The following is a 27,573-nucleotide window of genomic DNA, read 5'->3' as shown; positions in this document are numbered from 1 at the left end:
ATGGAGAACTGCACCCAGCCCGCCGTCATCACCAAAGATTTCTGCATGGTTTTCTACTCCCGCGACGCCAAGCTCCCTGCCTCCCGCTCCATCCGCAACCTCTTCGGCAGCGGCAGCCTGCGGGCTTCAGAGAGGTACCCTCACCCTCCTGGGTTTTTTGGGGGGAGGACTGGGGGGAAGCGATGCCGCCAGCACCCACGGGACGGGAGCTGCCCTGGAGCAGCGTGTGGGGAACACCCTCGGGGTGTGGGGACGGGGCACACGGCCAGGTGACGCCTCCCTTCGCTTTCAGCAACCGTGTGACGGGCGTCTACGAGCTGAGCCTGTGCCGTGTGGCGGATGCCGGCAGTCCAGGTGGGTGCCCTGCTTCTGCCTTCAAACGCTGCGGGGCTGCGGTACGAGCTGCGGAGCCGTGCGTCCGTCCCCCCCCCATCCCCGTGTCTGTCCCCCGAGCTGTGCGTCTGTCCCCACAGGCATGCAGAGGCGTCGCCGGCGTGTGCTGGACACCTCCGTAGCCTACGTCAGGGGAGAGGAGAACCTGGCCGGCTGGCGGCCCCGCAGCGACAGCCTCATCCTCGACCATCAGTGGGAGCTGGAGAAACTCAGCCTCCTGCAAGAAGTAAGGGCTGGGAAGGGCCGCGCCGGGCTGAGACCGCGCTCTGCAGCAGTGGGCGCCGAACGCACCCGGCGTTCCCCACCCCGGTGCCCCAGCTGGGGGGCACGGGGCTGCGCTCGGCTCCGTCCCCACTGCGCCGCTGCTAGCCGGGTGCCAGCAGACCCACAGCTACCGAGCGGCTGGGTTAACGAGGCGTGGGAAGCGCGTTCTCCTAAAGGATGCCCCCGAGCCGGGTGTGGGGAGGCCTGGCACTGAGCGGGGCCGCCCTTGCCCAGGTGGAGAAGACCAGGCACTACCTGCTGCTGCGTGAGAAGCTGGAGACCACCCAGCGGCTGGGCCTGGAGAGCCTGTCCCCGTGCTCCAGCGAGGACTCCGAGTCTCGAAGCACCTCCTGCGTCTCCTCCCCGCTGTCTGCCGACGGGGCCCCGGAGGGACGGAGCTCTCTGCCCGAGACCCCCAGCGAGAGGCAGAAGGAGCTGGCTGTGAAGGTAGCGCCCCGGAACCGGGGGGGGGTCCCGGGTGGCGGCAGTAACGCAGCGAGGAAGGTGGCGGGGTGGAGGAAGGTGCCTCCTGCCCCACCATCCTCCCTGTCCGCCCGCAGTGCCTGCGCCTGCTCACGCACACCTTCAACCGCGAGTACAGCCACAGCCACGTCTGCATCAGCGCCAGCGAGAGCAAGGTACCGGGGCGGCGAGGGAAACTTTGGGGTCTGTGGGGCTGGCAAGGGTCGGGAGGGATGCGTGGGGACTTGGGCTGGCAGGGCATGGGTGGGTGGCCCCGCTGCCACCCTCTGCTCGCCCGGATGCTCTCAGAGCACCGATATGCATGTTCCTCTCCCTGCCCCGGCCAGAGCTGTGCCCGGCCTCGGGCAGAGACTCCAGTCCACACCTCCGCTCCTCCACAGCTGTCTGAAATGTCTGTGACCCTGATGAGAGATCCCTCCATGTCAGCTCTCGGGGTCACCACCCTCACCCCCTCCTCAACCTGCCCATCGCTGGTGGAAGGACGCTACAATGCCGTGGAAGTCAGGTATGAGGGTGGGCAGGAGGTCGGGCCGACTCCCCGTTGTCCACCGAGCAGGGCGGCCGTACCCCTCAGACGCGGTCGTGGCTGCTGGGTGTCCTCCGTTCTGCACTCCTCCTCCAACCCCATTCTCTCCTTCCCACCCAGAGCCCTGCAGGTCTCCCCTAGGGTGGAGAGTCCTGACCTCGAGCCTGTGGTGGAAGGGGAGCAGAAGAAGTCCCCAGCCCGCCGGCCTGAGGAAGAGAAGGAGCCCCAGCGTCTGCTGGTGCCCGACATTCAGGAGATCCGGGTCAGGTAGGAGCCACTGGGGAGGCCAGGGGAGGACCCCAGTAGGGGCAGGGGGAGCAGCTGGTGCGTTCGGGCAGGGTGCACAGCGCCCTAGCACAGCCACCTTCTCACTGTCCCCCCTCTGCAGCCCCATCGTCTCCAAAAAGGGCTACCTGCACTTCCTGGAGCCCCACACCAACGGGTGGGTGAAGCGCTTCGTGGTGGTCAGGCGCCCGTACGTCTACATCTACAACTCGGACAAGGACTCGGTGGAGAGGGCCATACTCAACCTCTCCAAGGCCCAAGTGGAGTACAGCGAGGACCAGCAGGCCATGCTGAAGGTGGGTGCAGCCCCTGCGGGGAGGGGGGAGCCTCCGCGCCGTAGGGCAAGGGGCTGACCCCCGGCTCTCCCCCAGCAGACCCCCAACACCTTCGCGGTGTGCACGGAGCACCGGGGCATCCTGCTGCAGGCAAGCAGTGACAAGGACATGCACGACTGGCTCTACGCCTTCAACCCCCTCCTGGCTGGGTCCATAAGGTAAGGGGGTGTGTGGAAGCCCCCGATATGGGGGGCAGGTCCGTGCTTCAGTGGAGGGTCTGCGGTGCCAGGGGGGTTGGTAGGTGCTGTCCCCGTGCTGTCCTCAGGCTGGCGAGCTGCTGTCCTTCTTGGCCAAGCACAGGGAGCGCCTCCTGAGCCTGCCTGGGACAGGCTCCCAGCAGGCAGAGTTTGGGTCGTGTTCATTTTGATTTCAGCTCTGCCCCCTTGGAGTTGCGAGGGGTCGTTCCTCCCCGCTTAACTGAGAGCCAGGTCCTGGCTGGTACAGAGACTGAGCTCAAAGCAACGCGCACACGCAGCACACTGAGCCTTTGCTCTTCTTGAGATCATCTCAAGAACTTGTTGAGATCATCTCAGGCTGCAGGAGCAGGAGAATAGGAATAAATGCACAGAAATTCACGAGCTCTGGCAAAAGAGTGCTGCTGTTAACCCCCTGCCCTGCTGGCTCTGGCTGGATTCAAGCACCAGCCTGCACCCAGGGGACCCCAAATCTCCCTTTCCACATCTCTGACTTCTTTTGTTTCTCGGTTTCCGAATCAGATCCAAGCTGTCCAGAAGGAGAACAGCCCAGATGAGAATCTAACCTGAAAAACACCCTCCACCTCATCCGTCTGCCAGCAGGATCAAGATAGCTGATTCTGCCTCAAGAGTCCCCATGTTAACGTCTGATCTCTCACACCATCTGCTGCCCCAGCTGCCTGCTCCATGGAAGGATCTGTCTCGATTTACACCTTCACGGGGGAAACTCATTTCTGTTCGTAGCTGCAAACGCCCGGTCCCGCCTGGGCAGGATTTCTCGTGTGCATGTGATCTTCTGCCCATCCCCTCATGGGTGGCCGTCATGTCACACAACCTGTAACGCTCCAGAAAGGTTCCTTTCGGAGGGGAGGGAGCAAGGAGGGTAGATTGGGTTAAAAGCTGGTCTTTGATCTACAGAGGTAGGCGTCTTGTAAAGCTCAGAGGTGAGAAATCAGGAGGAATTGCTTCCACGTGAAGGGAAAGCAGTAGTTTAGGTATGGGGATTTCCTAATTTATTGTGTCGACAAAAGATGGCAGGGCAAAATCAGGTGTCAGTAGTTTAAGATTATATTTATAAAGTATTTATTTCTATTTACATCATAAAATCCCACACGCTGGGTCCCGGCCCCCGGACAACGCCTTCCCTGGGCCGGGGAGAGCCTTGGCGGCGGGCTGGTGCCAGGGCCACCGCGGCCCCTCTCCCGGGGACACCTCTCCCGGGAGAGGGGACCGAGCGCAGCAGGCCTGTCCCCTGTCCCCTGCAGTGCAGACGTGCCCGGTGACTGCAGTGTGCTCGCCCTCGCCCCCCGTCCTTCCCCCGACCCTCTGCTTTGCCCCCCCCAGTGCTTAAACTACTTTTCCCAGGAGCGGTGACCGGCCAAGGCACCACGTCTTCCCAAGCGAGGCAATTCCTCCCTGCCCCATCTACCTCTGGAGGGGGACGCATGCCAATTTCGGTGGCCAGGGCTCCCACGTCCACAAGGACAAGCCAACCTCCCCCAAGCAGCCCAGTGGGACGGTTGCGTGTCAGTGTGGGCGTGTGCTGAGGACATGTTGTGTTTTGGCTCCTTTTTCTGCCCCGGGCCTGAAATTCGGCCCACGTTGGCCGGCCGCGCCGCTGCCCCCTCCCTGGGGCCTCCTGCCAGGCAGCTGGGGAGCACGGCGGGCGGGCTGGCTGCTCTCAAAACTGTGCGAGAAAGACCCCCGGGAGCCGGGGTTGGGAGCAGCCAGCCCAGCCATGGGGCCCCTCGCCGCCCTCGCCCCCAAGGGCTCTGCTGTCCCCTCCTGCAGGAAGAGCAGGGCTGAGGCAGAGGAGCGGGCAGCGCAGAGACCAGCGTGGGGCACTGGGCTGGGTTCGCTGGGGAGGAGAGGGGCCGGGGCTTCTCACTTTTGTAGCTGACGTTTTCGTAGCCCTCTCCCTCCGTTCCAGAAGTGCAATCTCACCTTCCTCCCCCCGCCTCCGTAGATGACTCCATCTGCTGCAGCACGAGAGCCGTGCTGGCGGGGGGCTCCCCCAGACAGAGGTGGCTCCGCCGCTGACGGCGGCCTCCTCCTCCCCAGCAGAGCACCCGGCCGCCGCCACCCCTGCTCGGCGTCCCTCCTCGCTCCGTCTCCGTTTGTTGGTCGTTTCACCAAGCGGGGGTGCTTCAGTTCAGGGCTTCCCGCGGGCAGCCCACGCAGCTCCGGGCAGGAAGGCAGGCGTCTTCCCCCACACATCCCCGGGCCCCCGCCGGGCCCCGCTTTGCCATCACGCATTCACAGCCGACCTTAATTTGCACAGCACGGCCGAGCCTCGGCCCCACCGCACGTCCCCACGCTGTCCCTTGTGTGTGTCGGGGCCGAGGCCGTCTCTCCATGCCGTTTGCTCCTTTGTAAGATGGCGAGGACACGGAGGACGGGGGCGTCTGGGGACGGGGACAGCCGTGCTTGGGGGGCGGCCATTCCCTCGTGCCCTCAGGCAGAAGCTCCCCGTTTGACCGTTTTCCTCGTCCTGGATTTTGGCAAAACTCCTGCCCAGGGGGCGAGGAGGAGGAGGAGGCTCCTCTGGGGTGAAGGCAGCTCCCGGCGGAGCCCTCCCCACAGGGACGGGCCCGGTGTCTGCCAGTGACCAGACACGGGGCCGGGGGCCCTGTGGGGCCGCGGTCCCGGTCCCCCCGCGGCGTGCCTGAGGCCAGCCAACCTGCAGAGCACGCGGCGGGGCCCGGCGTGCCGCCCTCCTCCCGGCGAGGCCCAAGGTGTGAGGCGGCCTCCGCCCCCCAGCCCCAGGCCCCCGTGGGACGGGAGCCGTGTCCTGGCCCTGGCCCCCGTCCTGCGCCCCCACCCCGTGCCCCCACACCCCCGTGTTGGAGCTTCGGGTCCCGGCCGCCCGTGTGCGCCAGGCTTGTTCGGTTCTGAAATAAATGTGGCATTGACGCAGCCGCCTGAGCGTCCTTTACTGGGGGGCTGGGGAGTGATCTGTTATGGGGTCGGGGGGAACGATCCCTTACTGCGGGGTCAGGGGGAGGTATCCTTTATTGAGGGGTTGGGGGGAGCGATCCTTTACTGGGGTGTCAGGGAGTGATCCTTTATGGGGGGGTCAGGGGGAGCAATCCTTTATTGGGGTGTTAGGGGGAGTGAAGCTTTACTGGGGGGTGAGGAGGAGTGATCCTTTATTGAGGGGTTGAGGGGAGCAATCCTTTATTGTAGGGCCGGTCCTCTTCAATGTTTTTATAAACAATTTGGATGTAGGTCTAGAAGGTGTTTTGAGCAAATTTGCCGACTACACCAAACTTGGAGGAGTTGTAGACTGCTGAGGGTGGAAAGGCCTTGCAGAGAGATCTGGACAGACTGGAGAGCTGGGCGATCACCAACCACATGAAATTTAACAAGAGCAAGGGCCGGGTCCTGCACCTGGGACAGGGCAACCCTGGCTATACGTACAGACTGGGCGATGAGACGCTGGGGAGCAGCCCCGCAGAGAGGGACCTGGGGGTTGTGGCTGACGGCAAGTTGGATATGAACCAGCAGAGTGCCCTGGCAGCCAGGAGGGCCAACCATATACTGGGGTGCATCAAGCACGGCATTGCTAGTCGGTCGAGGGAAGGGATTGTCCCGCTCTGCTCTGCGCTGGTGCGGCCTCACCTCAAGCACTGTGTGCAGTTCTGGGCACCACAGTACAAAAAGGACATGAAACTGTTGGAGAGTGTCCAGAGGAGGGCGACGAAGATGGTGAAGGGCCTAGAGGGGAAGACGTATGACCAGTGGCTGAGGTCACTTGGCCTGTTCAGCCTGGAGAGGAGGAGGCTGAGGGGAGACCTCATCGTGGCCTACAGCTTCCTCGTGAGGGGGAGTGGAGGGGAAGGCGCTGATCTCTTCTTCTATTTAGTGACCAGTGATAGGACCCACGCGAATGGTGTCAAGCTGAGGCAGGGGAGGTTCAGGCTGGACATCAGGAAGAGGTTCTTCACCGAGAGGGTGGTCGCGCACTGGAACCGGCTCCCCGGGGATGCAGTCACGGCACTGAGCCTGTCGGAGTCTTCTTAGAGATTGGACTGTGCACTTAGTCACACGGTCTAAAATTTTGGGTAGACCTGTGTGGAGCCAGGAGTTGGACTCGATGATCCTTGTGGGTCCCTTCCAACTCGGGATATTCTGTGATTCTGTGATTCTAAGATTGTGGGGTCGGGGGAGCGATCCTTTATTGTGGGGAGCAGTCTGTTACGGGGTTGGGAGGAGTGATCCATTACGGGAGGTCAGGGGGAGCGATAGTTTATTGGGGGGGGGAGCGGTCCTTTACTGTGGGGTCGGGGGTCGGGGTCCTTTACTGGGGGGTCGGGGGGAGCGATCCTTTATTGGGGGGAGCGATCCGTTATGGGGTTGGGGGGACTGATCCTTTACTGGGGGATCAGGGGGAGCGATCCCTTATTGTGGGGCTGAGGGGATCCATCCGTCGTTGCGGTGCCGGGGGGGCCGATCCTCACGGGACCGCCGTTCGGAGGGGGGGGCGCTCCCTCAGGGCGCCGCCAGGGGGCGCTGCGCCGCGGCCCCGCCCCCTCGGCAGGGCGGAGGGGGAAGAGTTCCGCTCCCCGCCGAGCCGCGCGCGGGGGCGGGCTTCCGGCCTCGCCGCCGCAGCCCATTGGGCGGCGGGAGGCGCTGGCCCCGCCCCGCGGGGGTGATTGGCAGGGGCGGGGGCGCGGCGGCGGCGGCGGCAGCGGATGGACCTGTTCGGGGACCTGCCCGAGCCCGGCGGGGCGGCGGGGGGTGAGGGGCGGGGGGCGATGGGATGGGGGGCTGGGGGGTGAGGGGGGAACCGGGGGGGAACCGGGGGAGTACCGGGGGGGGGGGCACCGGGGCCGGTCCCGGGCCCGGCTGAGGCCTGGCAGGCCGCCCCCGCGAGGCGGCGGCGGGCCGCGGGCGGTGCCGAGCCCCTGGCGGTGCCTTGCAGGGAAGGAGGCCCCGGGCGGGCCGCGCCTCTTCGACGACCTCCCGCCGGCCGGCAGCGCCGAGGCAGGTAGGGCCGTGCCCCCCCCCCCCCCCCCCCGCCCCGTCTCCGGTCCCCGCGCGGCGCTGAGCCCGGTTCCGTGTCGCCCCGCAGGCCCGGGGGCCTCGCTGCTCTTCGACGACCTCCCGCCGGCCGGCAGCGGCGACCCAGGTGAGCGGCGGCGGCGGCGGCGGCGCCTCGGCGCGGTGCTTCCCACCGCAAGGCCCCGGCGTGGGGCCGGGAGCGGGGCTGGAGCCCGGGGCCGGAACCCGGGGCCGGAACCCGGGGCCCGTCCCGGCCGCGTGCCCGCCTCCCCCAAAGCAGGGCCGGAGCCCGGTGCAGATCCGCACGGGCCTGCGGCCCGGAGCGCTGGCTCTGCCGGGTGAGCCCCCGCCACCCGCGCCTGGAAGCTCGCTGAGCACGGGGGCAGCGCTGGCTCCCGGCCTTCGCCGCTTTTCCTCCGCAGGCACAGCCTGCCTCCTCCTCCTCCTCCTCCTCCCCCCTGCCTGCAAGCTCCTGCGGAGCCGGGCCTCGGGCCGGGGAGGCGTTCTGCTAGCGCCTGGGAGGAGGCCGGATAAACCGAGAGCCGTACCGCATGGGAGTGAGTCCCTGGAGGGAGAAGGCTAGGGTTCTGGTGCCCTGGGAATCCTCTGACAATTGGCAGCTTTAATTTGTAACCTGCCTTCTGAAACCCATAACAAAGACGTGGCGCACCTTCAGAGCAACAAAACGTGCTTCCTTGCATTGCTGTGGCTACGATTTATAGAAACAGATAGTAATAATTAAAAGCGAGCAGTGCTCCGATCTGGAACGCTACTGCAGTTAATTGCTCAGGAAGTTAAAGGCTCGGTGGGGAGAATCAACAGCCTGCCACCAGCTGGGGCTGTACCATACCTGGGGGTGGGCGGCACGATTCGGGGAGCCCAGCTCGGCGCGCGCCAGGTTAGGTGCCGCTGTGCGCTGCCTGGCGTGTGCTCACCTCTGTGGTCGGTTGGTCAAAGCGGTTGTAACTCTGCTCACCTCATGCTGTGTGAGCACGCGAGTCCGTGCTCCTGAGAGGAGTGCTTCAGTGCAGAAGGATGTGCTGAATTCGGTAAGTAAAATTGAGCTGGAAGTCTTCAGCTCCCTGTGCTTTTCTTCTCTTTCAGCCTCCAGCGCTACCGAGCAGGTCTCAGCAGGGAGCCAGGTGAAAGGGGAGAAGAGGAAGTCCTTGGAGGAGGAAGAGAAGAATGGCAGGGAAGAACTTGTGGAAAAGAAAGTTTGTAAAGGTTTTCAGACAGTTTGAAAACAAATGTACTCGATTTGTGCTTTTGTCGTTGGGCTGAGTAAGTCCAGACCGAAGCTGAGCTTTGGCTCTTCCGTCCGCTTGCACTTGCAGCCTCTCGTGGGGGGGGAGCAAGCTGCTGTCGGGGGAGCCCCTCAAGCTCCCCGGCACGCTGCCTCCCTCACCTGGGCCTCCCTCCCAGTCCTGACGGAGTGGCAGAAGCTGGGCAGGCGGCATGCCTGGGCATCCCCAGGAGAAAGGCCTGTGCTGCCAGCAGGGGGACTGGGTACGAAGCCTCTGGAAGGCTCGAGCCACAGCAGCTGCTTTTTCCAGATCCCCAGATCTCTCCCCTGAGTGGCTGCTAAGGAAGCCAGAGAGAGAGACTTGCCTTGGCATATAACGCGTTTGACATCAGTGCAGGTGCCCACGTGTTATGTTCAGCTTTGGGGAAAAAGATGTGCTCAGTGAAAGGGAAGTGGCACGTTCTGGAAACAGCAGACTTTGCGTTCCTTCCCTACCCCCACCTCTTTAAAACTGTGCTTTGTTTCACCTGCGGTTTCAGTGGTGCCACGTGCTCCCCTCCGTTTGATAAGAGCCCAGCAGAGCTCTGACGCCCAGCAGTGCTGAGCTTGGGAGAACTTAAACTCACGTTACAAAATCCACCCTGTTCGGCAGGAGGTGCCAGCCGTACTGTTGCAGGGCCGCCAGCTGTACTTGGGGGATGTTTGTGAGAGCTGAAGAGCGATCGCCGATCTGTTGGTTTGAGCCGAGGCGATGAGGGAGTTTGATTGTTTGTGTCTGCTTCGTCCCTCTGTAGAGTCAGTGGGCATCCTCGGACTGAAGGGTTACGTGGCGGAGAGGAAAGGTGAAAGGGAAGACATGCAGGACGCCCACGTTATCCTGAACGATATCACGGAGGAGTGTCAGCCGCTGCCCTCCCAAATGTAAGTGAGCCCTGCCCACCGAGGCCAGGGGACGGAGCTGCAGGCGGCAGCCGTCGCGGGGCTGAAGGAGCTCCAGCTTGCCTCCGCGAAGCCTGCCACGCGATCCTTTGTTCGGAGCAGCTGGTGCTCCTGAGTACAGCCTGCTTCGTGTTGTGCGTCTTGGGCCCGTTATTGGGAGGACGGGGTCAGGTCGTTAGCGGTGTTCCTGGGTGAGTCAGGGGACTAGATGATGTATAAATACCTCTGAGTGATGCTCAGGGAACTCAGTCACTGAGTTTGTAAGAACTCTGGATGTCGAGCTTCTGTTACCCAAATGAAGTGCGGATGTTTCAGGACCCTCAGTTTAATTGTAGGCACAGCGGTTCTTGCCTTGGGGATTTTTACAGCGTGTGAAAACCCCAACTGTGGCAATGGAGAATGCTTGAAGAGGACAAAACAGATGTTCTCTCATCTGAAAAGTTAAAATCTCTCAGTGAATTAAATATCAGTATCAATTCAGTCCCACCTTCTGGCTAAGAGCCCTTCTCAGCCCGTTTCTGCTGCCGCTTGCTCCCTCACAGCACGCGCGTCTCGTACTTCGCTGTTTTTGATGGCCACGGGGGAGTCCGAGCCTCAAAATTTGCGGCGCAGAACCTGCACCTCAACCTCATCAAGAAGTTTCCGAAAGGTGAGGGGGCTGGAACAAGGGCTGTGGGACGACAGTCACCCGTTGTGCTGTGAAACTCTGGCTGCTGCTTAAGCAAATGGATTCGTCGGGGTATAGCTCTGCAGTTTCCGTTCCTCATTCCAAGTTGACTTGTGTGCACAGAGACCGCGCTGTCTCCTGGGGAGGAGGGCTGGAAGCCGTTTTGGCACGAGGGTGCGAGCAGCCAAGAGCAAACCACTAAGCAAGCACAAGATGTGCAGTTGCCAGGCTTGGCAGCGCTGCTTTGTGAGAAAAGGAAGAGTAAAAATACCCGCCCGGGGGAGAGGGGTGCGCCATAAATTCTCCATGCGTGTTCCCAGTCAGACTTTTTGTAGCGTGAGCCTGCCATGTGCTCCGGCTGCTGTGCGCAGATCTGTGCGCTGCGTTGCCAAACTGCCTGCTGGGTGAGGGGCGAGGTGGGTCGGGTGTGTTTTAGCAGGACTTCAGGTGCTGTTTTCCCTGTCTGGCAGGTGAGGCGGTCAGCGTGGAGAAGACAGTGAAGAGATGCCTTCTGGACACCTTCAAACATACAGACGAGGAGTTTCTAAAGCAGGCGTCCAGCCAGTAAGTGCGAGTGCTTCCCGTGCGCTTGTGCTCCTTAGCTTGTGGCTCACAGGCCTCGGCTCTGAGCGGGTCGGAGGAAGCCTCGAGTCGTGGCTCTGCTTTGGGGAAGCGCCGTGAAGCTGAGCTGTGGCTCTGCCGGCTGAGTGCCTGCTCGAGCTGCGTCACAGCACACGCTGGGCTTCCTCTGCAGCAAGAGGTCTGTGGGACCCCGTAGGCTAAAATACGTGTTAATGGCAAAGGAAGGAACCAACCCATGACCCGAGAACCCACCTCTGTCCGTGCCAGAGCATCCTGTTTGCCTTCTTTTTAAAGACAGCGTGTTGCTGAAGTGACGCATCCTGTGCTGCATGAGCTGGGGTCTCTGTATTGACAACATGAAAGGGGGTTTGTAGAGCAGAACGTGAAAGGAAGGTGCACACAGCAGCTCGCAGAGGCACTTTCCCTGGTAGTATGTGCTCACCAGGCTGGAATCTGCTTGTTTTTAATGTCCTGTGTTGAGAGATTTCTTTCTCTCAGCTTAAGATTAAATCTTGCCTTTTTTTTTTTCCACCTCTTTTTGAGAACAGATGATTTGATGAGAAAACATCCCTCATCTTAAACTTGTTTCTAACTAACTATTTCTAAAACAAAGCTGAGAAGTGCAGGCTGGCATTTATCCCATAGAAAGTATTTGCTGTCTCCCGGCTGGGTTTTGAGTGTAACCCCCCCTTACCTTCTCTGTCTCTGCTGGACTGACACATTAACTGCGGTTTATGACTAAGGGAAATACAGATTGCGCTTGAAATAAAATCACTTTGTCACCAGTCCTTTAAACTTTTCATCTGTTCCATAGTGGCACCTCTAACACATCTGGAAAGGTTCTGGGTGCATCTCATTCTGATTCAATTTTCAATAAATTAAAAACTGGCTCCGTTTCTTAAGCCTAATTGGATTTTTTTTAAAAAAAGTTTGGCCAGGCAGAAGGAAAAAGCTTCTTTGAGTCTGTTACAACGGTGTCAATTCCCAAACCGGCCTGTTTGGTCAGACACACGACAAAGCTGCTGCAAAGGATTTCTGCATGGCAACAGCTGTATTGCTGAACACCTACAGTTCGTGTCTTCTGCACCTTCCAAATCAGGAGAAACTGGACAAAATATGTCCAGGAATCTCTCAAAGCTAGTTGCAGTACAGAACGGTGCCTTAGCTGGGTGTCATTGTGGGAAGGGCTGGTGTGGCAGCTGTAATCTAAGAAACACTTCTCAGCTTACCTGGAGCTCTAGAGGTGCAAGCTTAACTACAGCAAATGGAACACGGGGAGTGACCGATGGCAGCTCTGGGGTGAGGGCTGGATTGAGCAGGGAGGGTGCTGTGAGAAAAGGGAGGGAAATAAAGGCAGAAAGGAAGGCGACTTGGCTCGGCCCTGGCTGTTCTGCCTTTTTGCTGCAAAGAAGGAGCCTTCTCAGGAGGCGATGGGGATTCTCACCTGCTCACAGCGCTGCAGCTTCTGGGCTTGTGTCGGTGCTGAGCCTGCTGCAGCCACAGATGAGCTTTGCTGGCAGCCGAGTGTGAGGAAGGGGTGGTGTGGGATGCATTCAGAAGGTGCTGGTCGGCGTAGCTCCTCCGTCCTTAACCAGCGTGCTCTTCACCACCTGTGGTTTCCCGAGCTGCTGGCTGCCGAGTGTCCCTGCGCGGCGCTTCTTCCTTCGGTCCCCAGGAGTATTTTGTCACCAAATTCTCAAAAGCTGTTTTCCCCCTTAGTAATCTTGTTGCTCCCTTCAGGAAGCCAGCGTGGAAGGATGGCTCCACAGCGACCTGTGTCCTAGCAGTCGACAACATTCTCTACATCGCCAACCTGGGGGACAGCCGGGTAAGCGGAACGGAGAAGCCCACTGCTGGCGTCTCAGTTCCTCTGCAAGCCTCGCTAGTGCTGCAGGGCGGCATCTGTTGCCTTCCTTATTGTTGGCGGGCAAGTGATACAGGAGAAACGCTGCAATCCTTACGTACTCCATGCTGGAAAGATGACAGCTACCTTTCTATGTTAAAGCTGTCTTTTTCATTTTGGATGTGCAGAGAGCCTGAACTTACAGCTCTCTCCCAGGAAGCTCTTCCTGCAGTTCTGTTGTTTACTCACGCGGGTCTTTTGTCAGCACAGGCGATCCTGTGTCGGTACAATGAAGAGAGTCAGAAGCACACGGCCTTAAGCCTTAGCAAGGAACACAACCCCACCCAGTACGAGGAGCGCATGCGGATACAGAAAGCTGGGGGAAATGTCAGGTGAGTGCCTAAAGGTGATGAGCGAGCAAATCCAAACCCTGGTCCAGCTTCAGGCCTGAGAACAGAGCTGCTGGGTCCCCGCATGGCTGCCTGCTAGTGACAGCCCGGAGGGAATCCCTTGTCGCTTGCAGGCAGCACGGTGATCTCTGAGGTGTCTTAAGGAGTCAGTAGTTTGAGTTGGCTGATGGGTGCTGGTTTCCCAGGGGCTTAAGACAGTGGCGGGGTGCTGTGCTGCAAAGGCAGGAACCTATGTGAAACCCTGACAGCGTAATACCAGCACGGATGCTCTTAAGCTTAAGCTAAACAGAATTAGACTTGATTTTTAAGTTGCACTTGCTGCACGCCGTGCCACTGAGCAGAATTCATTTCCTACTTGCAGTATCAGCTCTTCCTCTCCCTGTCCTGTGGGAGGGTTTGAGAAAGCACAAGATCGCTCGGTGCCTGGCCTCGTGGCCTTCCCCACTCGGTTGCCTTCATCGGCTGGGTGCACAGCCCGCAGCCGGTGTAGCTCCGCTGGGGGTTAGCTGCTGCAGTGAGGCTGTGCGGAGCAGAAGGGAAATTTTGGAGCTGTGCTGGGATTATCGTAACACGGCTGTGCACGTAGGGCTGCGCGGCTGGTGCTAAGCACAGCGGCGGTGTTTGGCTTGCTGATGATGTTTCTCTCCCTTTGAAGGCTGTGTCTTGATTTAATGACATCTGTGCCAGAGAGGGCTGGGCGCAGGTGAGGTGTCTCGGGGCCTGTTCAGCACCTGCAGAGGCAGAGTGCAGTGAGCTCAGTCCTGTCTCGCTGCAGCGTCTGGAGGGCCTCGCTCCTTCTGTCTCTGCAGAGCGCGTGCTGCTGCTTCTGCTTAGCACTGATCCGTCTGTGCACGCAGGCAGGAGATGGGCCAGTCCGTTAGCTCTCCTCAGAACTGAGGAACAGCTCCCCAGCTGCCTGGGAGTCTCTCCACTGGTAGAGTTAAAATCGTTATAAAATCATCGTGCTTCAGTATTTTGGACCTAAGAGATAAGTAGCGAGGCGCGTGAGCATCGGATCTTTTCTGTGACACGTCTCAGTCTTGCTTTTATCTGGGGCAGGGCTGGCTGGACTGTAGCCACGTCTTGCTAGAGTGCACAGAAATCATCTTCTCGGGGGAGAAGATGCTCAATCATCGGAAGGGGGAGTGTGGGAAGCTGCTTCTGTGGGGGCAGCGCTCTGTTAATTAGACAGGTTTAACAGTCAAGGCTGCTTCCTAAGGTTTGTAATGCGGATTTCACAGGACCGGCCGCTGTGATGAGGTTTTTTTAGTGAAGACCAAGGAGGAACTGCTGTAGTTCTTGCGCCTTTGAACTGCCAGCAGCTGAGCCAAGCTACAGGGGCTGGGGTCCTGTCAGGCAGAACACAGGAGGGGCTGCCAGCTCAGTCCTGGTCTTGCCTGTTGCTGTTCTGAGCTCACATTGAAATGTGGTGTACTTGGTACCCTGCTGAAAAACCAGTCTGAATTCCAGGAGCTCACATCGCTCTTGCTTAGCTGGTTTGCTGGGCTGAGCGGGACTCCAGTTAGGGCAGGGAGGAAGAAAACAGCTTTGAGTTCTCCTGACTTCATTTCTTCCTTTCCTCCTCCGTTTATTTGTGTAAAGGACTGGGAAGTGCGCAGAAAGAGATGGAGACTTGGAAGGAAAGATGTGACCTCGCCGGGGTGGGATTTGTATGAGGCAGCTGAACGCCTGGCGGGGGAGAGTGCCCCGTCAGGCAGACGTGCACGCTTCGGGGGGGGGACTGATGTTTTCTTTCCTTGTCCAGGGATGGCAGAGTCCTCGGAGTGCTGGAGGTTTCCCGCTCCATCGGGGATGGGCAGTACAAACGCTGCGGTGTTATCTCTGTGCCAGACATCAAACGCTGCCAGCTCATGCACAATGACAGGTACGCCGTGCCCGCGCGGGGGGGTGGCCGTGCCCTGGCTCTGCTCAGCAGAGGCCCGAGCTGCGCGCCCTGTGCTCTGCTGCCAGGGCTGAGGCACTCCGGACTGACCGCCCCCGAGTAAAAGCTGCTCTCGCAGCTCGTGTCCCTCTGCTCCCATTCCGCACCAGTACGTGGGGGCAGTGCTGCTGCTACGTTCTGCCAAGGCGCTGTGAAAACTCCTGATGCAGAAACAGGGCTCACAGCGGTGGTAACTCACACAGGCCTCAGCCTGCCTTTGTGCCCTGAATAACCTCACGTGCCGGTGTTCAGGCAGCTGGTTAAAGCTGGAATCCTCGGATCTCTGTGCTTGGATCCCGGATCCAGTCCTTGGATCTCTGATGTGTTTCCAGCAGCTGTGGTGCCCACACATACCATTATATTTAGCTCTGACTTCTGAAGTTTTGAGATGCTTTTCCCAACAAACGGCGATGATAAATTGCATTCGGGTCAGTACAACCATGAATGCTCTCAGAGGTGACCAGGTAGCCCTGAGGGATCAGAGTTCTGTAGCAAGAGAACCACTGAAATATTTGCAAGGATATTCTGAGCATTAGGCTCTGAAAGTGCCTTCAGAGACTTGTGCTGCTCTTGGGGGCTGGCTGTAGGTTTCCGTGTCTGGTGACTCCAGCTGGAGCTCCTGGTTAACGCAGATCCCGTGCAGGCAGGGAGCGCACAGCGAGATGTTTCCCTCACCCTCCGGTGGGGAGCTCGGAGGCAGCTCTCCGCCTCTGGGGCTTTGGCAGGACTTTCCTGTCACAGTTATGCCTCTTGCCTGAACTAAGCTGCTCACTTTTTTTTTTTTTTTTTTGAGTATTTCTAATTAAATTGTTGCTTACCCCAGCAGCACAGGTTTTTAAAGGGACACGCTTAAAGCATTCAGCTGGCTGTGTTCCTCTATTTCCATGCACTGGCTACCTAGCAGGGAAAATTTGTGAATGAAAGGGACTTAAAGCTGTACCTAGAACAGTGATGGAGCTTTCCAGCAGGTCGCAGAGACACAATGTGACGTCTTGCTTAGGTGTGTGGTGTCCGTATGTCCTCCAGGGTGAGCTGATCTAGGTCTGACATGGCTTTTCTAACTCGTTAGCATGTACTCAGCTCTGTGAATGGTAAGTGCCAGAGCACCGGGGGACTCGCGGTGCCTCTGAGGGATTTTCAGATGAGCTTTATAGCGTTGTCCCTTTGGATTGAAGCATGGGTACGCATAAAAGTGCATGGAGGGAGTTTGCTTTAGCTGGGGAGTCAAAGCTTCAGCCTCTAACCCGACTTTATTTGAAACCCGTCTTTATTTGATTTCCAGGTTCATCCTGATAGCATGCGATGGCCTCTTTAAAGTCTTTACGCCAGAAGAAGCTGTGAACTTCATCGTATCCTGCCTGGAGGTGAGGAGAAGGCAGCTTGGGGGCTGGGTTACTCAGCGCAGGAGGCATGAAATAGTATGTGACTCGCTCCCTCCAGGCTAATTAGCTGAACAATGAGCGAGTGGTGCAGAAACGTACTTCTGCCAGGGGCTGCTCCCTGTACCGGAGGTTGTCCTTCTTTGTTTTGCCTTTCTGTGCTCAGAAATAACCACGTGCTGGGGTGATGCACTTCACTGGGAGCGCTCGGCATTGTCTTTTCATTGTCCCGACAGGATAAGAACATCCAGGCGAGAGAGGGGAAGCTGGAAGCAGATGCTAGATACGAAGCTGCCTGTAACAGACTGGCCAACAAGGCGGTGCAGCGAGGGTCAGCAGACAACGTTACGGTCATGGTGGTCCGGATAGAGCACTGAACGACGAGGGGCAGCAGCAGGGCCCCCAGCTTGTGGCAGACGTAAAGATGGGAGAAGTTGGCGTGGGTGCGTGCGTGGCTGGGGGAGGGAGGCTCCTGCTGGGTGCTCCTCAGTGTAAATAAAGTTTTTTTTCTAATAGTTTTAGTTCACTTGGCTAGCAGTGTTTTCTGAGCGGCTGCTGTAGTGGATCGAGCTGTGGGGGAATCTTGTGTCCTGTCACCCCTCGCTCCCCCAGATGTCCTGAGAAACCAAATAAATCTGAGTGGGGGAGGTGCTGCCGAGAGCAGGCATCTTTGTGCACAGCCAGCTCCCATTCAAATGGTGCCGGTTTGTTGTTTCCCTGAGCTTTGTGTGAGGCCCAGGGAGAGTTCTGAGTGTTTAGGGCTTGGTGGGAGATCTGGTCAGATTCCCCAGCTGCCTGTTCGTGACTGGGTGTTGGCTGTGCTCCCGGTGCTGCGAAGGAAATCTTTGGTACTGGCGATGGGCTTTGAGGTTGCGCCCAGCTGAGTGAACCAAGCATTGCTTGCAGAGCAGCAGCAGCAGTGTGCCTGCCCTCTGCTTGCAGAAAGCCATGTTGGAGGTTCTTTATCCTAATTGTTGATACAGGGAAAAGTGGATGGAGCTTGTTCCTGATACTTGATATATAAGATTGGGCAAGTGTGGTTGTTTTTTTTGTTTGTTCTTTCCTCCAAATGGACCTGCCAAGTGGAAGGGCTTTCAGAAGCACTCGGTTACTCCAGGGCTCTGAGTGCCCTCACTCCAAGGCTGGGTAGCAAAATTATAGAATCCCGGAACGGTTTGGGTTGGACGGGACCTTAAAGGTCTTCTAATTCCACCCCCCTGACATGGGCAGGGACACCTCCCACTAGATGAGGTTGCTCAGAGCAATCTCACTGGCCTTGAACACCTCCAGGGATGGGGCATCCACGGCTTTTCTGGGCAGCCTGTGCCAGAACCTCACCACCCTCTGAGTGAAGACTTTCTTCATGATATCTAATCTAAATCTGCCTATTAGCTTAAAGACGCTTAAAGACACTCCACTCCCTGACACCGTGTCCGTGGGCAGAACAACCCCACTTCCCTCATCCCGTCTTCATGGCAGAGGTGCTCGAGCTCCTTGCTCATCCTCATGGCCCTGTTGTGGACTCAGTAATGCTTCCATGTCTTGTGCTGGAGCCCCAGCTCGCCCCTCCCGGCTCGTTCTGCTCCCAGCCCTGCACGCCTGCTCCCACACGAGGCCGCACTGCTGTGAGCACAGTGGGAATTGCCCAGGTTAGCAGTGTGCTGACGCTCCTGCAAGCTGAATTTGGAGAGAACGCGTGGTTTTATTCAGCCCATGGCCAAAGAAAACCTGATAACAGGTCCCAGGAGCAGAACTTGTTCCTCTCCTGCCTTTTAGAGAGAGTGCTGACAGCACGCCTCCAGGGAGGCACGCAGCACTCGGTGTTGTGGTACTGCCAGTAACTGTGTCTGTGGGATGGATTGTATCTTGGCTTTATTGGGGCAGGGCTCAGGAGGATGCGCTGGGGGGCAGGAAGCTCTAGCGGCAGTCAGGCAGCAGCTTGCCTGCAGGTCTCGGCAGGGTGGGGTCTGCAGGGGGGTTCCTGCGAATAACTCGAATAACTCGGCCCTGCCACTGGGCTGGGCACTGTCAAGGGACTGGGGTGAGGGCTGGGACCACCCCGCCTTTGTGGGTGGGGGGCTGGTGCAGAAACCTTCTGTGCCCCCCCTTGGGGCAGAGCAAGCTTCCAGCCCCTTCCCAGCCCTGCACTTAGCCCCCCCCCAGTAGCTCCAGCTTCAGCAGCAGTATTGTGCCACTGGGGAGGATGCTTGGGATGCCCCGAGCGAAGCAGGGGTCCCCAACCCCGACACGCAGAGCTCCTCGTTGTGCACGTTTAATGGGTCACAAAGCAACAACCACAACACGGAACAGCTTCATGGTAAAACAACCCTGGTAGCCCGGGCGCGTGCTGCTGGGGGCCGTGTTGGCCTCCAGGGAGGTGCTGCTTCACGCTCAGCCCGGGAACAGGGCAACGAGCGCCGGAGCTGGGAGGGAGCCGCCAAAGTGCAGCTTCCACGGGTAGGCATCGGGACGGAAAGATGCGCCCCAATCCCCCTTGCCTTCTGGAAATCAAAGCCATGGGGAAAGGGGGAGGCTGCAGGCAGTGCTGCAGCCACCGGGAAGCAGTGGTGTGGTGGGTGAGCGCGTCTCCCTCCAAAGACCGCAAAAAGCTTGGGGATTTCAGAGGGCAAAGAGGCAGTCCTTAGAAAACAAACTAAAAAAAAATCACCAGCCGAAGTGCGGCGGGAAGGAAAAGCTTTTTCCCGTGTGGTGACTGCTGTTCCCGCCTCCCCTCCCCAGGGAGGGCCAGGTCGGGAGCCGGAGCGGTCAGCTCACCGGGTGACGGTGCTGCCGGGGCCACGAGCCCGAGCGGCTCCCTCCAGGCTGTGGCTGAGCCCGCAGGCACCGCTGCGGGCCCTCCTACCACCCATGGTCACCCTGGAAAGCCTCTGTCCACTTGGAGGTGTCCATGAAGATGGAGGAGGAGCTGTGGAAGAGCCAGAGGCAGGGCAGCGAGCCTTCCCGCGTCCAGCGGTCCTTGGCGCAGTCGTACACCTCCATCTCCACCCGGTAGTCCCCGTCCATGCCCTTCCAGTGGCCACCAGTGACGAAGAGCCGGTCGCCCAGCGGCACCATCCCGCCGTTCTCATGCAGCGTGTGCAGGAGCTGCACCTGCACCAGGGGCATGGGCAGGTTTGGGGTCGGTGAGCTTCGGGGTCCTGCTGGGCCCACCGCTCACTCGTGACTCTGCCTAATTTTTGGCAGCATCCCCACGTTGCGCTCATGCAGAAGCAAGGGTTGGGATCCCGTGGGATGGGGGGCTTGGGGGAACAGGCAGGATGGCACTGGGCTGTGCATGCAGCAGCCCCACACACCCCTTGGGAGGGTGGTGCTGGAAAAATAAGCACGAACTGCCTAAAATCAGAACACGGTGTGAAGGCCGTGCCCCTGGAGCACCCGGTACCTTCTGCCAGATGTTTGCCTCCGGGTCATAGACGTGGACCTTCTTGGTGTTGTCCCCGATGAGGTAGATGAGCCCATGCAGGGTGGCACAGCGCGGGGCCGAGAGGTACTTGGGGATGAAGGGGGACGTGATCACGCTCCACAGATCTGCAAGGAGCAGCCGTCAGCGTGCTGGGCGAGCGCACCGCAGGCTAGGCTGCTGCTGTACCTCCACCTCCCCCCCAAAAAAACATCCCCAGCCCCACGGCTGTTTGCAGGGGAGTTGGAAAGGGCACGGAGCAGCCAGGCAGGGCGGCACCCGTGCTCCCCATCTGAGACGAGGCTCCCGTGCCTTTGGGGCAGGCGCTCACCTCGCACGGGGTTGTAGCACTGCAGGGTGAGCGCGTTGTACTTGACGGCGCAGGAGCCCACGAGGTAGAGCTTGCCCAGGCAGCCGGTGGCGGCGAAGTTGCTGACGTACTTGAGGGCCGGGCTGATGGCGCACCAGCTCTGGTTGTAGGGGTCGTAGCGCTCCACCTCCACCACCTCCACCGTGGTCCCTGCGGGGCGGTGGGACACTGCAGCCCCCCGGGGCCGCGCTGTGCCGCCCGCCCGCCCTCCGGCAGCACCTTACCCCCGATGACGTAGATCTCGCCGTTGAGGACGGCGCTGGTGTGGTTCGTCCGGGCTCGCAGCATGGATGCGATGGGTGTCCAGGCTCCGTCCTTGGGGCAGAAGCGCCAGGCCTGGGTTGTCGACCATGTGTCATTCTGGGACCCCCGGGAGCCACCTGGAGCAAGGGAGAGACACGACTCAGGCTGGACACCCACCAAGAGCAGCCACCCCAGCACGTCCCTCGCCCGAAAGAAGAGCAAGGAGAAGGCTTTGCTTGGTAGAAGGGGGTGGCCCAAGGCCTGCGCCCGCATCGCAGCCCCATGCCTGGTCCCTGGGGTGATGCTGGACCCCCCCCCCCCGCCCCCCCCCACCTGCCTGCACCTACCTGTGACATAGACGTCGTTGTTCAGCGCCACCAGGGAAAAGCCCCACTTGTTGTAGTCAGGGAAGTCGGGCAGAGCGATCCATTGCCCTGAAACCCGGCAAAGCCCGCTGTGAGCCCCGCTCACAGGCTGGGGACATCCTGCCCGGTCCCTCGGGGATGGGGGCAGCATCTCGGGGGGGTCACACCTTTCAACTAGCGCTATTTCATGCTTTCTCCCCAAGATGTCCCTATGTTGATGGATGGTTTGGGAGTGGGAATTTCCCCCCCCTGCTGCTTCTCTCCATCTCAGCCCAGTGGGAAGAAGCCAGACCCTCCGCCCCAGTCTGTCCCACAGCGGGGCCAGGGGGCAGTTCTGGGGCAGAGTGGGGGCAATGAACACGCCAGGGGTGTGCATTCACCCCATCCATTCCTGCCACAGGCACTTACGGCTTTTAGGGTTGTAGAAGGCAAAGTTCCTGGGGGCAGCCGGCATTTCCAGTCCCCCTTCCTCATCCTCACTCTCCTCCAGCACCCGGCCGCCCACCACCACCAGCACCTCCTCCAGCTTCTGCGGTGGGCTCAGCTTCTGCGGTGCGGTGGAGACCCCACCACTGCTGACCGCGGCGCGGGACCTGGCCACGAGGGCCTTGCTGGCGGCTGAGTCGCGGACGAGGGGCTCGGCAGCGAGCAGGTTCTGGAGGTACTGGTCCGGCAGCGAGACCAGGTGGGCCAGCTCCAGCAGCTCGGGCAGGAACTGGGCTCGGGGCCCCGGGTCATGGCGCACCCAGCGCAGCACGGCTTCGGCCACGCTCTGCTCCTCCTGCACCTGCAGCTGCTCGTTGGAGAGGTAGATGGCCAACCTCTCCTTGGAGAGCTGGAGGAACTCCTCCTGCTGAGACACGGCCTCAAAGTTCTCCTGCAAGAAAGACCAGGCCTTGGAGGACACCTCGGGGCAGCCGTGGCTCTCTCCGAACTCGCAGATACCTAGGCAGTTCGTGGCGTCCATCTGCTGCCGCAGGTAGCGGCTGCAGGCCTTCTGGATGGCGGGGAAGTGGAGCTGGCTGGACGTCCGCATCAGCCCCTCCACGTTGCCCTGGTTGATGGTGACCTTCCCCGTGTAGGCAAAGTCCAGCAGCGTCTCCAGCGCATCCGGGTCCACCTCCTTCAGCTCCACGCGTGCCGCGATGCTCTCGGCAAAGTCTCCGGAGAACATGGCGTGGAAGTAGTGGCTGCAGAGGGCCAGGATGCCACGGTGGCAGGGGAACTCCCTCCCCCCTGCCAGCAGCAGCACATCCGACAGCTTGGGGTGGGTGCGCAGCCGCTGCAGCCCCTCCAGCACGCCCTGGGCATGCGACGGCAGGCAGAAGTCGAAGTCATCCACGTTCCTCACCATGGTGCTGGGCTCGGCAGCCGGGGCGGCCGCGGGTCCCAGCTGGAGGAATGAGCCCGGGCTGAGCGTGGCGAGGACGTTCCTGCCAGGAGAAGGCGATGACGAGTGCCTCCTTCCTGGCACAACTGCGCCTTCTTCGCGTCGCCCGTGTGATTTACAGGCGTCAGCTGGGGCAGGAGAAGGGATTTGAGGAGCCCTGTGCTCCCCCCTCTGCTCACAGCTCCCCGGTGGCTGCGTTTTCCCCACCCTGTGTCATGGGGCTGAGCCGCCCGGCTGGGGCTGCCACCTATTTTTCAGGGAGGGTAGGGAGAGCTGGGGGGGGTGGCTTGGGGGCTGGGGTCACCTTGCTTCAGCTCAGCGCGTGGGGCACTCCCCTTGGGACCCTCTGCGATGCACCCCTACGGTGCCTGGGGGGCACATGGAGACAAAACCCCCTTCTCAGTGCGGCTCAGCCCAAGCATCCAGCCCAGCCAGCAAGGGTTCGGTGCCCCTGGGGTTGGCCCCCTCCCCACCCACACCCCCTCACACCCCCCCGGGTCGCGTTCAGCCTCCATCGGGGCTGAGCCCGGCAGCTGCCCTGCTCCTACCTGGGTTTGCCCCGCTCGGAGCGCGCGGTGTCCCATCCAGCTGCCCTCGCTGGGACGGAAGTGGCCGGGGCTTGGGAGGGACACCCAGGGCGGTGGTGGGGGCTGAGCTGGGGGGGTATTTTTAGCTGGCGTGGGGACATTGCTCTTCCCCGGCCATCTGCTCTTAAAGGCACCGTCAGGGCAGAGCCGCCCAGCCTGCTCGCCCCACGGCCTCGCTGCTTCGTGCGGCAGCACCCAAGGGTACGTGTGGGGAACACGTCCCTCCCCGGGCAAGCGGGACCACTGCGTGTGCGTAACGAGGGCCAAGACACCCCCCCCAAACCCATTAGTCATCTCAACCTGCTGCTGCTGCCTTCCTCCCTCCCGGCTGGGGCTGGCTGTTAAATATAGGCTGTTATCTCACCCCGAAGGGCCGCACGCGCCCTGGCCCCCCCCGCGGGCGGCAGCTGATAAATCCCAGTCGCCGCCTGCCTGGCACCGAGGCCGCGGGGTGCCCCACGGGGTCTTGCCAGCATTGGAGCACTCAGGCTGGGGCCAAAAGCTTTCTTCATCACCCCAAAACTTCTTGAGCTCCTTCAGAAAGCCCTTCCGTCCACAGTGCTCGTTTCAAGACAAAACCGAACTGCTTTTATTTAAGCCTCCACAGGACAAAAGCCCCTCGCAAAGCAGGGAGGGCAGACAGGCATTGCTGGGGGGAACAGGGTGGTGGGAGGTGTCACTCCTCAAAGCTGAAGATCTCGGCCTCCTTCTCCTTCCAGAAGGCGAAGCTGCGGTCGATGCACCTGCAGATCTCCTCATTGCTGGAGCGGCCCGTGGCTGGCCTGCGGGCACCGGGCTGCGGGGGGCTCCCCCTGGCCATCCCTGGCAGCCAGGCTGAGCCCTTGGTGGTGCCGAAATACCTCGCCTTGATGTCCTCGAAGCCATCCTTCCAGCTGCGCCGGCCAGCAGCGATTTCATCGGTGACGGCGCGGTGGAAGGCGCGCGCGGCCTCCCAGCCGTGCCGGCCCAGGTGGTCGAACACCTCGAAGCAGAGGAGGTGCCGGCCCCGGCGCTCCTCAGGGGCCAGGTCCTGCTCCAAGATGCGGAAGTAGCCCAGCATGAAGAGGTCTAGGGTGAGGCTGTCATAGTCGGCCGGTGCCCCGTCAGCCCGCCGCACGAACTGCTCGGGGGACAGGGTGGTGCAGGGGCCGGCGGTGGGAGGTGGTGGCGGCGGCGGGTGGGCAGCCGCGTCCCTCCAGCTGCCCAGGAGCTGCTGGATGGCGCTCCTCTGCCGCGACAGGCGGCCCACCCTGCTCAGCCCCTCCTCGGCCCTGGGAGCACCCGCCGCGTCCCGCTGGGCCTGCAGCGCCCGGCAGGCTGTGGCCCACGGGTTGGGGCCGCCGGCCGAGCGCTTCCAGTGGCTCAGGAAGAGCAGCACGATGCGCTCCTTGCGCAGGCCGGATGACTCCGGCACCGGCGACCCGCTGCCATCCGAGAGCGCTTCCTCGCAGCTGATCCCCGAGTCGCTGGCGGCTTCCACCGCCCCGGGCTCACTCTCCCTGCCGCTGCCACCGGGGCGCTCGAAGGCGCCGCGCAGGCTGCGGACGCTCACCCCACACTGCCGGATCTCCCGCTGTGCCAGGCTGCCTGCCGGCGTCCGGGAGGCTCCGGGCAGCGGGGCGGGCAGTGGGGTGGGCACGGGGGTGGCACGGGCCCCCTCAGCGTTGGCCAGCAGCGTAGCCAGGCTGCCCACCACACCAGCCAGGCGGCCGCACCAGAGGGGCAGGGGCTGCCCCGGGGCAGGCGGGGGGCTGTGGACGGTGATGCTGAGCAATGGGGAGGGCAGGAGGGCGCGCAACTCCTGCGCCAGGCGCTGCAGCTCGCCTTGGTAGGCCTCGCCGCGCCGCCGCAGCCGCAGGCTCTCCACCGCCCACTCCAGCTGCTGCAGGTCCCCCTCTGTCAGCAGCTCCCCGAAGGGGCCCAGCACCGCCTCATGGGATGGTGAGAAGCGCCAGGCACCCGGCTCCTGTGGCAGAAGGCCCGTCAGATGGCGGTGCCGGCGGGGCCCTGCCGCATCCCACCCCCAGCCCGGCTGTACCTGGTCGCACACCTCCACCTCATCGGCCAGCCGGGCGCGCAGCCGGCGCACCATCACCTGCCGCTTCCACTCGGGGATGGCGCGGCCCCGCTCGTCGTGCGTGGGCACCAGGGTGTCCACATCCACGGGGTCTGGCACGGCAGCGCTGGGGGGGTCCTGCCAGGGGATGGGGTGGTCTCTGCAGGCTCTGAGCCGAGGGAAAGGGCAGAAATGCAAGCAGCGGGTGGCAGATGGAGCTGGTGACGTACCGGACTGATGAAGGGCGCCGGGATCCTGGCCCGCTGCATGGGTTTGCGGAGCTTCAGCTCCGGCAGCGGTGACCTGCTGGGCTGCATCCCCCTCGGGGCCGGGTCACTGCTGGGAAGAGAGGCACGGGGCCGCTTTGGGGGAGCGGGAGCAGAGCAGGATGGGCTTCACATCCCTGCTCTGCTGGGGAGGCAGGGGGAGGGTCAGTAGAACCCATCCCCTGCCTGGCAGGAGCGTGAGGGTAGGGAAGCATTTACAGACATTTCTTCTTTCTAGGGAAAAATGCTCGTGGGTAGATGAGGAGAACTGGGAAAAGCCGTGAAAACATCTGGTGGCGCAGCCCTTGGCTCCTTGCAGTTTATCCGCTCGCTCGTGGCCTGGCAGCGTGGGGGCCCAGCAGCTCCCTCAGCTGCTGCTGCGGCACTGCCCCAGCCTGGGGACCCTGGCTCTGACCCCAGGCCACAGGCCGAGCCAGGATGTGCTGGTGGAGGGTGGTGCTGTGAGGAGAGCCCCTTGTCCTGGAGAGGGCAACCAGCAGGAGGATTCATTCGCTGGTGAACCTGGAGGAGTGCAGAGAAGGGGAGATCTTCCCAGGGGAGTTGCAGTGCCTCTGTGTCCCCCCCCCACCACCGGCTGATCGCTGGATAGCGGTCCCGGAGATGATGCCCAGCACATCACCCCTGGCAGAGCAGGCTCGTGAGGGCTCTTCCTAGACAAACACGGCCTTTCCCCACGGGCGGACCTGCATTTTTGCACGTCCAGGGCACGGTTTGCAACCCAGCCTGACCCCTGGGCACAGCCAAGGCATGTGGTGGGTGAGGCCAACCCACCACACTCGGCAGGCAGCCTGCCTCCGTCCGGGGCAGGGGAGGCTTCTCCTGGCCGCGTTCCCACCCCGCCGAGCCAGCGCGGCCCCGGCCACCGCAGACACTTTCCTGACCTGCTTGGGTGGGTGCCAGCGGGTGGCATTTCTCTGCTTGCCAAGTTGAGTCAAAATGCAGGGAAAGCGGCTGCCCCAGGGTGTTGAGGCTCTGGAAATGAAGCATTTTGTTTGAATTCAGAGGGGCTTAAACCGCTCACTCATCATAAGGACCAAAGCAAACTGTTCTGAAACCGTTCTGACTTTTTCATGTTCCCCTTTTACTCCTTTTTTTTTTTTTTCCCCAGATAAAATGCTACCAGTATCTCCATCTGCAAAACCATGTCATCCCAAACCAAAGGCAATGCTCCTGCAAGCACAGCCCAAGCCTGGCAGTGGGCAGGCAATTCCCCTGCCCCCCTTCCCTCCTGTGAACACTCTTGTGGGGAAGGCCCTCCCATGACAAACCTGACATTTTTTTTTCCTTTTAAATGAAGAGTAAGGAGCTGCAGAGACCCAGGTCCCCCCCTTCTTCCTGGGGGACACAGGCGATGCCCATGTCACAGGGGACCCCTGTGCCTACAGCCCCTTGGGACCACCCCTGCCACTGCTGGCCCTTCCCCTGGCACCCCTGCCCATCTGTCCCTTCTCCCAGGGGAGAAACGCTCTGCTGGACCGATCCAGCACCTCCAAAAGAGATCGGAGAGCCCCCCGCACGTGGATTCACGCAGCTCGCTGGCTGCCCGCTTACCTTGGGGCTTGCAGCCGCAGGGTGCCCACTGTGGGTGCTGCTCACAGGGCTGCACAAAGGAGACGGGGCTCAGCCAGGGGGGTTTGTCCTGGGGTGACAGGGGCACCCCCAGGCAGAGAGGGGTGTTTCTCACCTGCTGCTGGCAGTTGCAGGGTGGCCGTGGGGAGCTGGCACCGGTGGGCCCCAGGAGGCATAGAGCTGGGCACTCGGTGCTGCCCGCACCTTGTGCCAGGCAAAAACTGAGCAACCGGATCCCGCTGCTGCTTGCTCACAGCCCCCAGGTTTTATCTTAAAGCCCTTGAAAAGAAGGAGCCTCATTAGTGAAGCAAATGTGTTGGCCAGCATCAGCTGCTGACCCGCCTCCCCCGTTGCAGGTGCCTTTGCGAGAGCCAAAGATGCGGCTGATACGGCGGCATCGCTCGCTTCAGTAACGGGCTTTGGGAGGAACGGGACGACGTGGAGAAGGAAGAAATCCAGAAACTGGCAGTTACCGTCCTGCTGTAAGCCGCCGCGCTGCTCGGTGGCAGCTCCGGGTCAAGCAGGGATGATCCGGCCCCAGATAAGGTCCAGCTGTGGCTGTGGGTGCCCCCCGAGCCCCGCAGCCCGCGGCAGGAAGAGAGGCAGCGGGGCGCCGCTCTGCCGTGTCTGCAGTGCTGGGGCTGGGCAGAGCACAGCCCACGGCGCGTTAATATTTGATGGGGGCATCAGGTGGCAGGGCCGGGCCCAGTCCTGCCACATCCCAGGAGCGCCTCTGGACCAGCAAGGGGCCGTACACACTCCTGTGTGCGCACAGCAACACGCACGGCTGCGGGCA

At 61.2% G+C, this 27,573-nt stretch overlaps 4 protein-coding genes across 34 annotated transcripts in view; 2 read left to right on the top strand and 2 right to left on the bottom strand.

Moving 5' to 3' along the window:
• The window catches only part of KIF1A (kinesin family member 1A), a 37,853-nt gene extending 32,458 nt beyond the window's left edge, over window positions 1-5,395 (top strand). For 12 of the 27 annotated variants that reach the window (XM_083849020.1, XM_083849018.1, XM_083849017.1 and 9 more), the window contains 10 exons: window positions 1-134; window positions 293-354; window positions 474-619; window positions 892-1,104; window positions 1,218-1,295; window positions 1,521-1,645; window positions 1,787-1,933; window positions 2,055-2,247; window positions 2,326-2,444; window positions 3,003-5,395. In XM_083849020.1, coding sequence (XP_083705146.1) covers window positions 1-134; window positions 293-354; window positions 474-619; window positions 892-1,104; window positions 1,218-1,295; window positions 1,521-1,645; window positions 1,787-1,933; window positions 2,055-2,247; window positions 2,326-2,444; window positions 3,003-3,045 — 1,260 coding nt within the window. In that variant the 3' untranslated portion in view covers window positions 3,046-5,395. Of the gene's footprint in view, window positions 135-292; window positions 355-473; window positions 620-891; window positions 1,105-1,217; window positions 1,296-1,466; window positions 1,646-1,786; window positions 1,934-2,054; window positions 2,248-2,322; window positions 2,445-3,002 lie in introns of all 27 variants that reach the window. The other 15 variants (XM_083849016.1, XM_083849014.1, XM_083849003.1 and 12 more) reach the window with 3 other exon arrangements.
• Window positions 5,396-7,128: 1,733 nt separating this feature from the next.
• ILKAP (ILK associated serine/threonine phosphatase) lies at window positions 7,129-17,004 on the top strand. Its single transcript, XM_083848629.1, has 12 exons — window positions 7,129-7,220; window positions 7,405-7,470; window positions 7,555-7,611; window positions 8,589-8,708; window positions 9,522-9,648; window positions 10,209-10,315; window positions 10,804-10,897; window positions 12,656-12,743; window positions 13,029-13,150; window positions 14,934-15,053; window positions 16,393-16,474; window positions 16,726-17,004. Exons 1-12 carry the CDS (start codon window positions 7,175-7,177, stop codon window positions 16,864-16,866), a joined length of 1,170 nt encoding a protein of 389 aa, XP_083704755.1. The 5' UTR covers window positions 7,129-7,174; the 3' UTR covers window positions 16,867-17,004.
• Window positions 17,005-18,748: 1,744 nt separating this feature from the next.
• Window positions 18,749-23,152, bottom strand: KLHL30 (kelch like family member 30; the record flags this gene model as incomplete). Of its 3 annotated transcripts, none has more annotated exons than XM_083848623.1 (7): window positions 18,749-19,600; window positions 19,893-20,038; window positions 20,242-20,430; window positions 20,505-20,660; window positions 20,871-20,957; window positions 21,297-22,321; window positions 22,827-23,152. In XM_083848623.1, 7 exons carry the CDS (start codon window positions 23,150-23,152, stop codon window positions 19,349-19,351), a joined length of 2,181 nt encoding a protein of 726 aa, XP_083704749.1. In that variant the 3' UTR covers window positions 18,749-19,348. The 3 variants fall into 3 exon arrangements, with proteins under 3 accessions (XP_083704749.1, XP_083704751.1, XP_083704750.1); XM_083848625.1 differs by having other exon boundaries at window positions 21,297-22,406; window positions 22,827-22,968; XM_083848624.1 differs by lacking the exon at window positions 20,871-20,957.
• A 278-nt stretch (window positions 23,153-23,430) lies between these two features.
• Window positions 23,431-27,055, bottom strand: ESPNL (espin like). Of its 3 annotated transcripts, XM_083848628.1 has the most exons (7): window positions 26,893-27,055; window positions 26,760-26,808; window positions 26,090-26,180; window positions 25,407-25,709; window positions 25,152-25,260; window positions 24,904-25,059; window positions 23,431-24,831 (listed from the first exon to the last, which is right to left on the bottom strand). In XM_083848628.1, exons 4-7 carry the CDS (start codon window positions 25,475-25,477, stop codon window positions 23,542-23,544), a joined length of 1,626 nt encoding a protein of 541 aa, XP_083704754.1. In that variant the 5' UTR covers window positions 25,478-25,709; window positions 26,090-26,180; window positions 26,760-26,808; window positions 26,893-27,055; the 3' UTR covers window positions 23,431-23,541. The 3 variants fall into 3 exon arrangements, with proteins under 3 accessions (XP_083704754.1, XP_083704752.1, XP_083704753.1); XM_083848626.1 differs by having other exon boundaries at window positions 23,431-25,059; window positions 26,893-27,054; XM_083848627.1 differs by lacking the exon at window positions 26,760-26,808 and having other exon boundaries at window positions 23,431-25,059; window positions 26,893-27,052.
• Window positions 27,056-27,573: the final 518 nt, after the last annotated feature.

The sequence above is a fragment of the Anser anser genome, assembly GCF_964211835.1.
Source record: "Anser anser genome assembly, chromosome: 9".
In the NCBI taxonomy this organism is placed as follows: Eukaryota; Metazoa; Chordata; class Aves; order Anseriformes; family Anatidae; genus Anser; species Anser anser.
This window is presented reverse-complemented; position numbering and strand designations above follow the sequence as displayed.

What these genes read in the sequence shown, in the direction of transcription:
- ESPNL (XM_083848626.1), bottom strand. Translation starts at nt 25,477, where the DNA reads ATGTTTTCACGGCTTTTCCCAGTTCTCCTCATCTACCCACGAGCATTT. An exon ending in CCTAGAAAGAAGAAATGTCT is followed by an intron (nt 25,261 to 25,406) that starts GTAAATGCTTCC and finishes CTCTCTTCCCAG; the next exon opens with CAGTGACCCGGCCCCGAGGG. An exon ending in CGGCGCCCTTCATCAGTCCG is followed by an intron (nt 25,060 to 25,151) that starts GTACGTCACCAG and finishes ATCCCCTGGCAG; the next exon opens with GACCCCCCCAGCGCTGCCGT.
- ILKAP (XM_083848629.1), top strand. Translation starts at nt 7,175, where the DNA reads ATGGACCTGTTCGGGGACCTGCCCGAGCCCGGCGGGGCGGCGGGGG. An exon ending in CAGCCGCTGCCCTCCCAAAT is followed by an intron (nt 9,649 to 10,208) that starts GTAAGTGAGCCC and finishes GCTCCCTCACAG; the next exon opens with CACGCGCGTCTCGTACTTCG. An exon ending in CATCAAGAAGTTTCCGAAAG is followed by an intron (nt 10,316 to 10,803) that starts GTGAGGGGGCTG and finishes CCTGTCTGGCAG; the next exon opens with GTGAGGCGGTCAGCGTGGAG.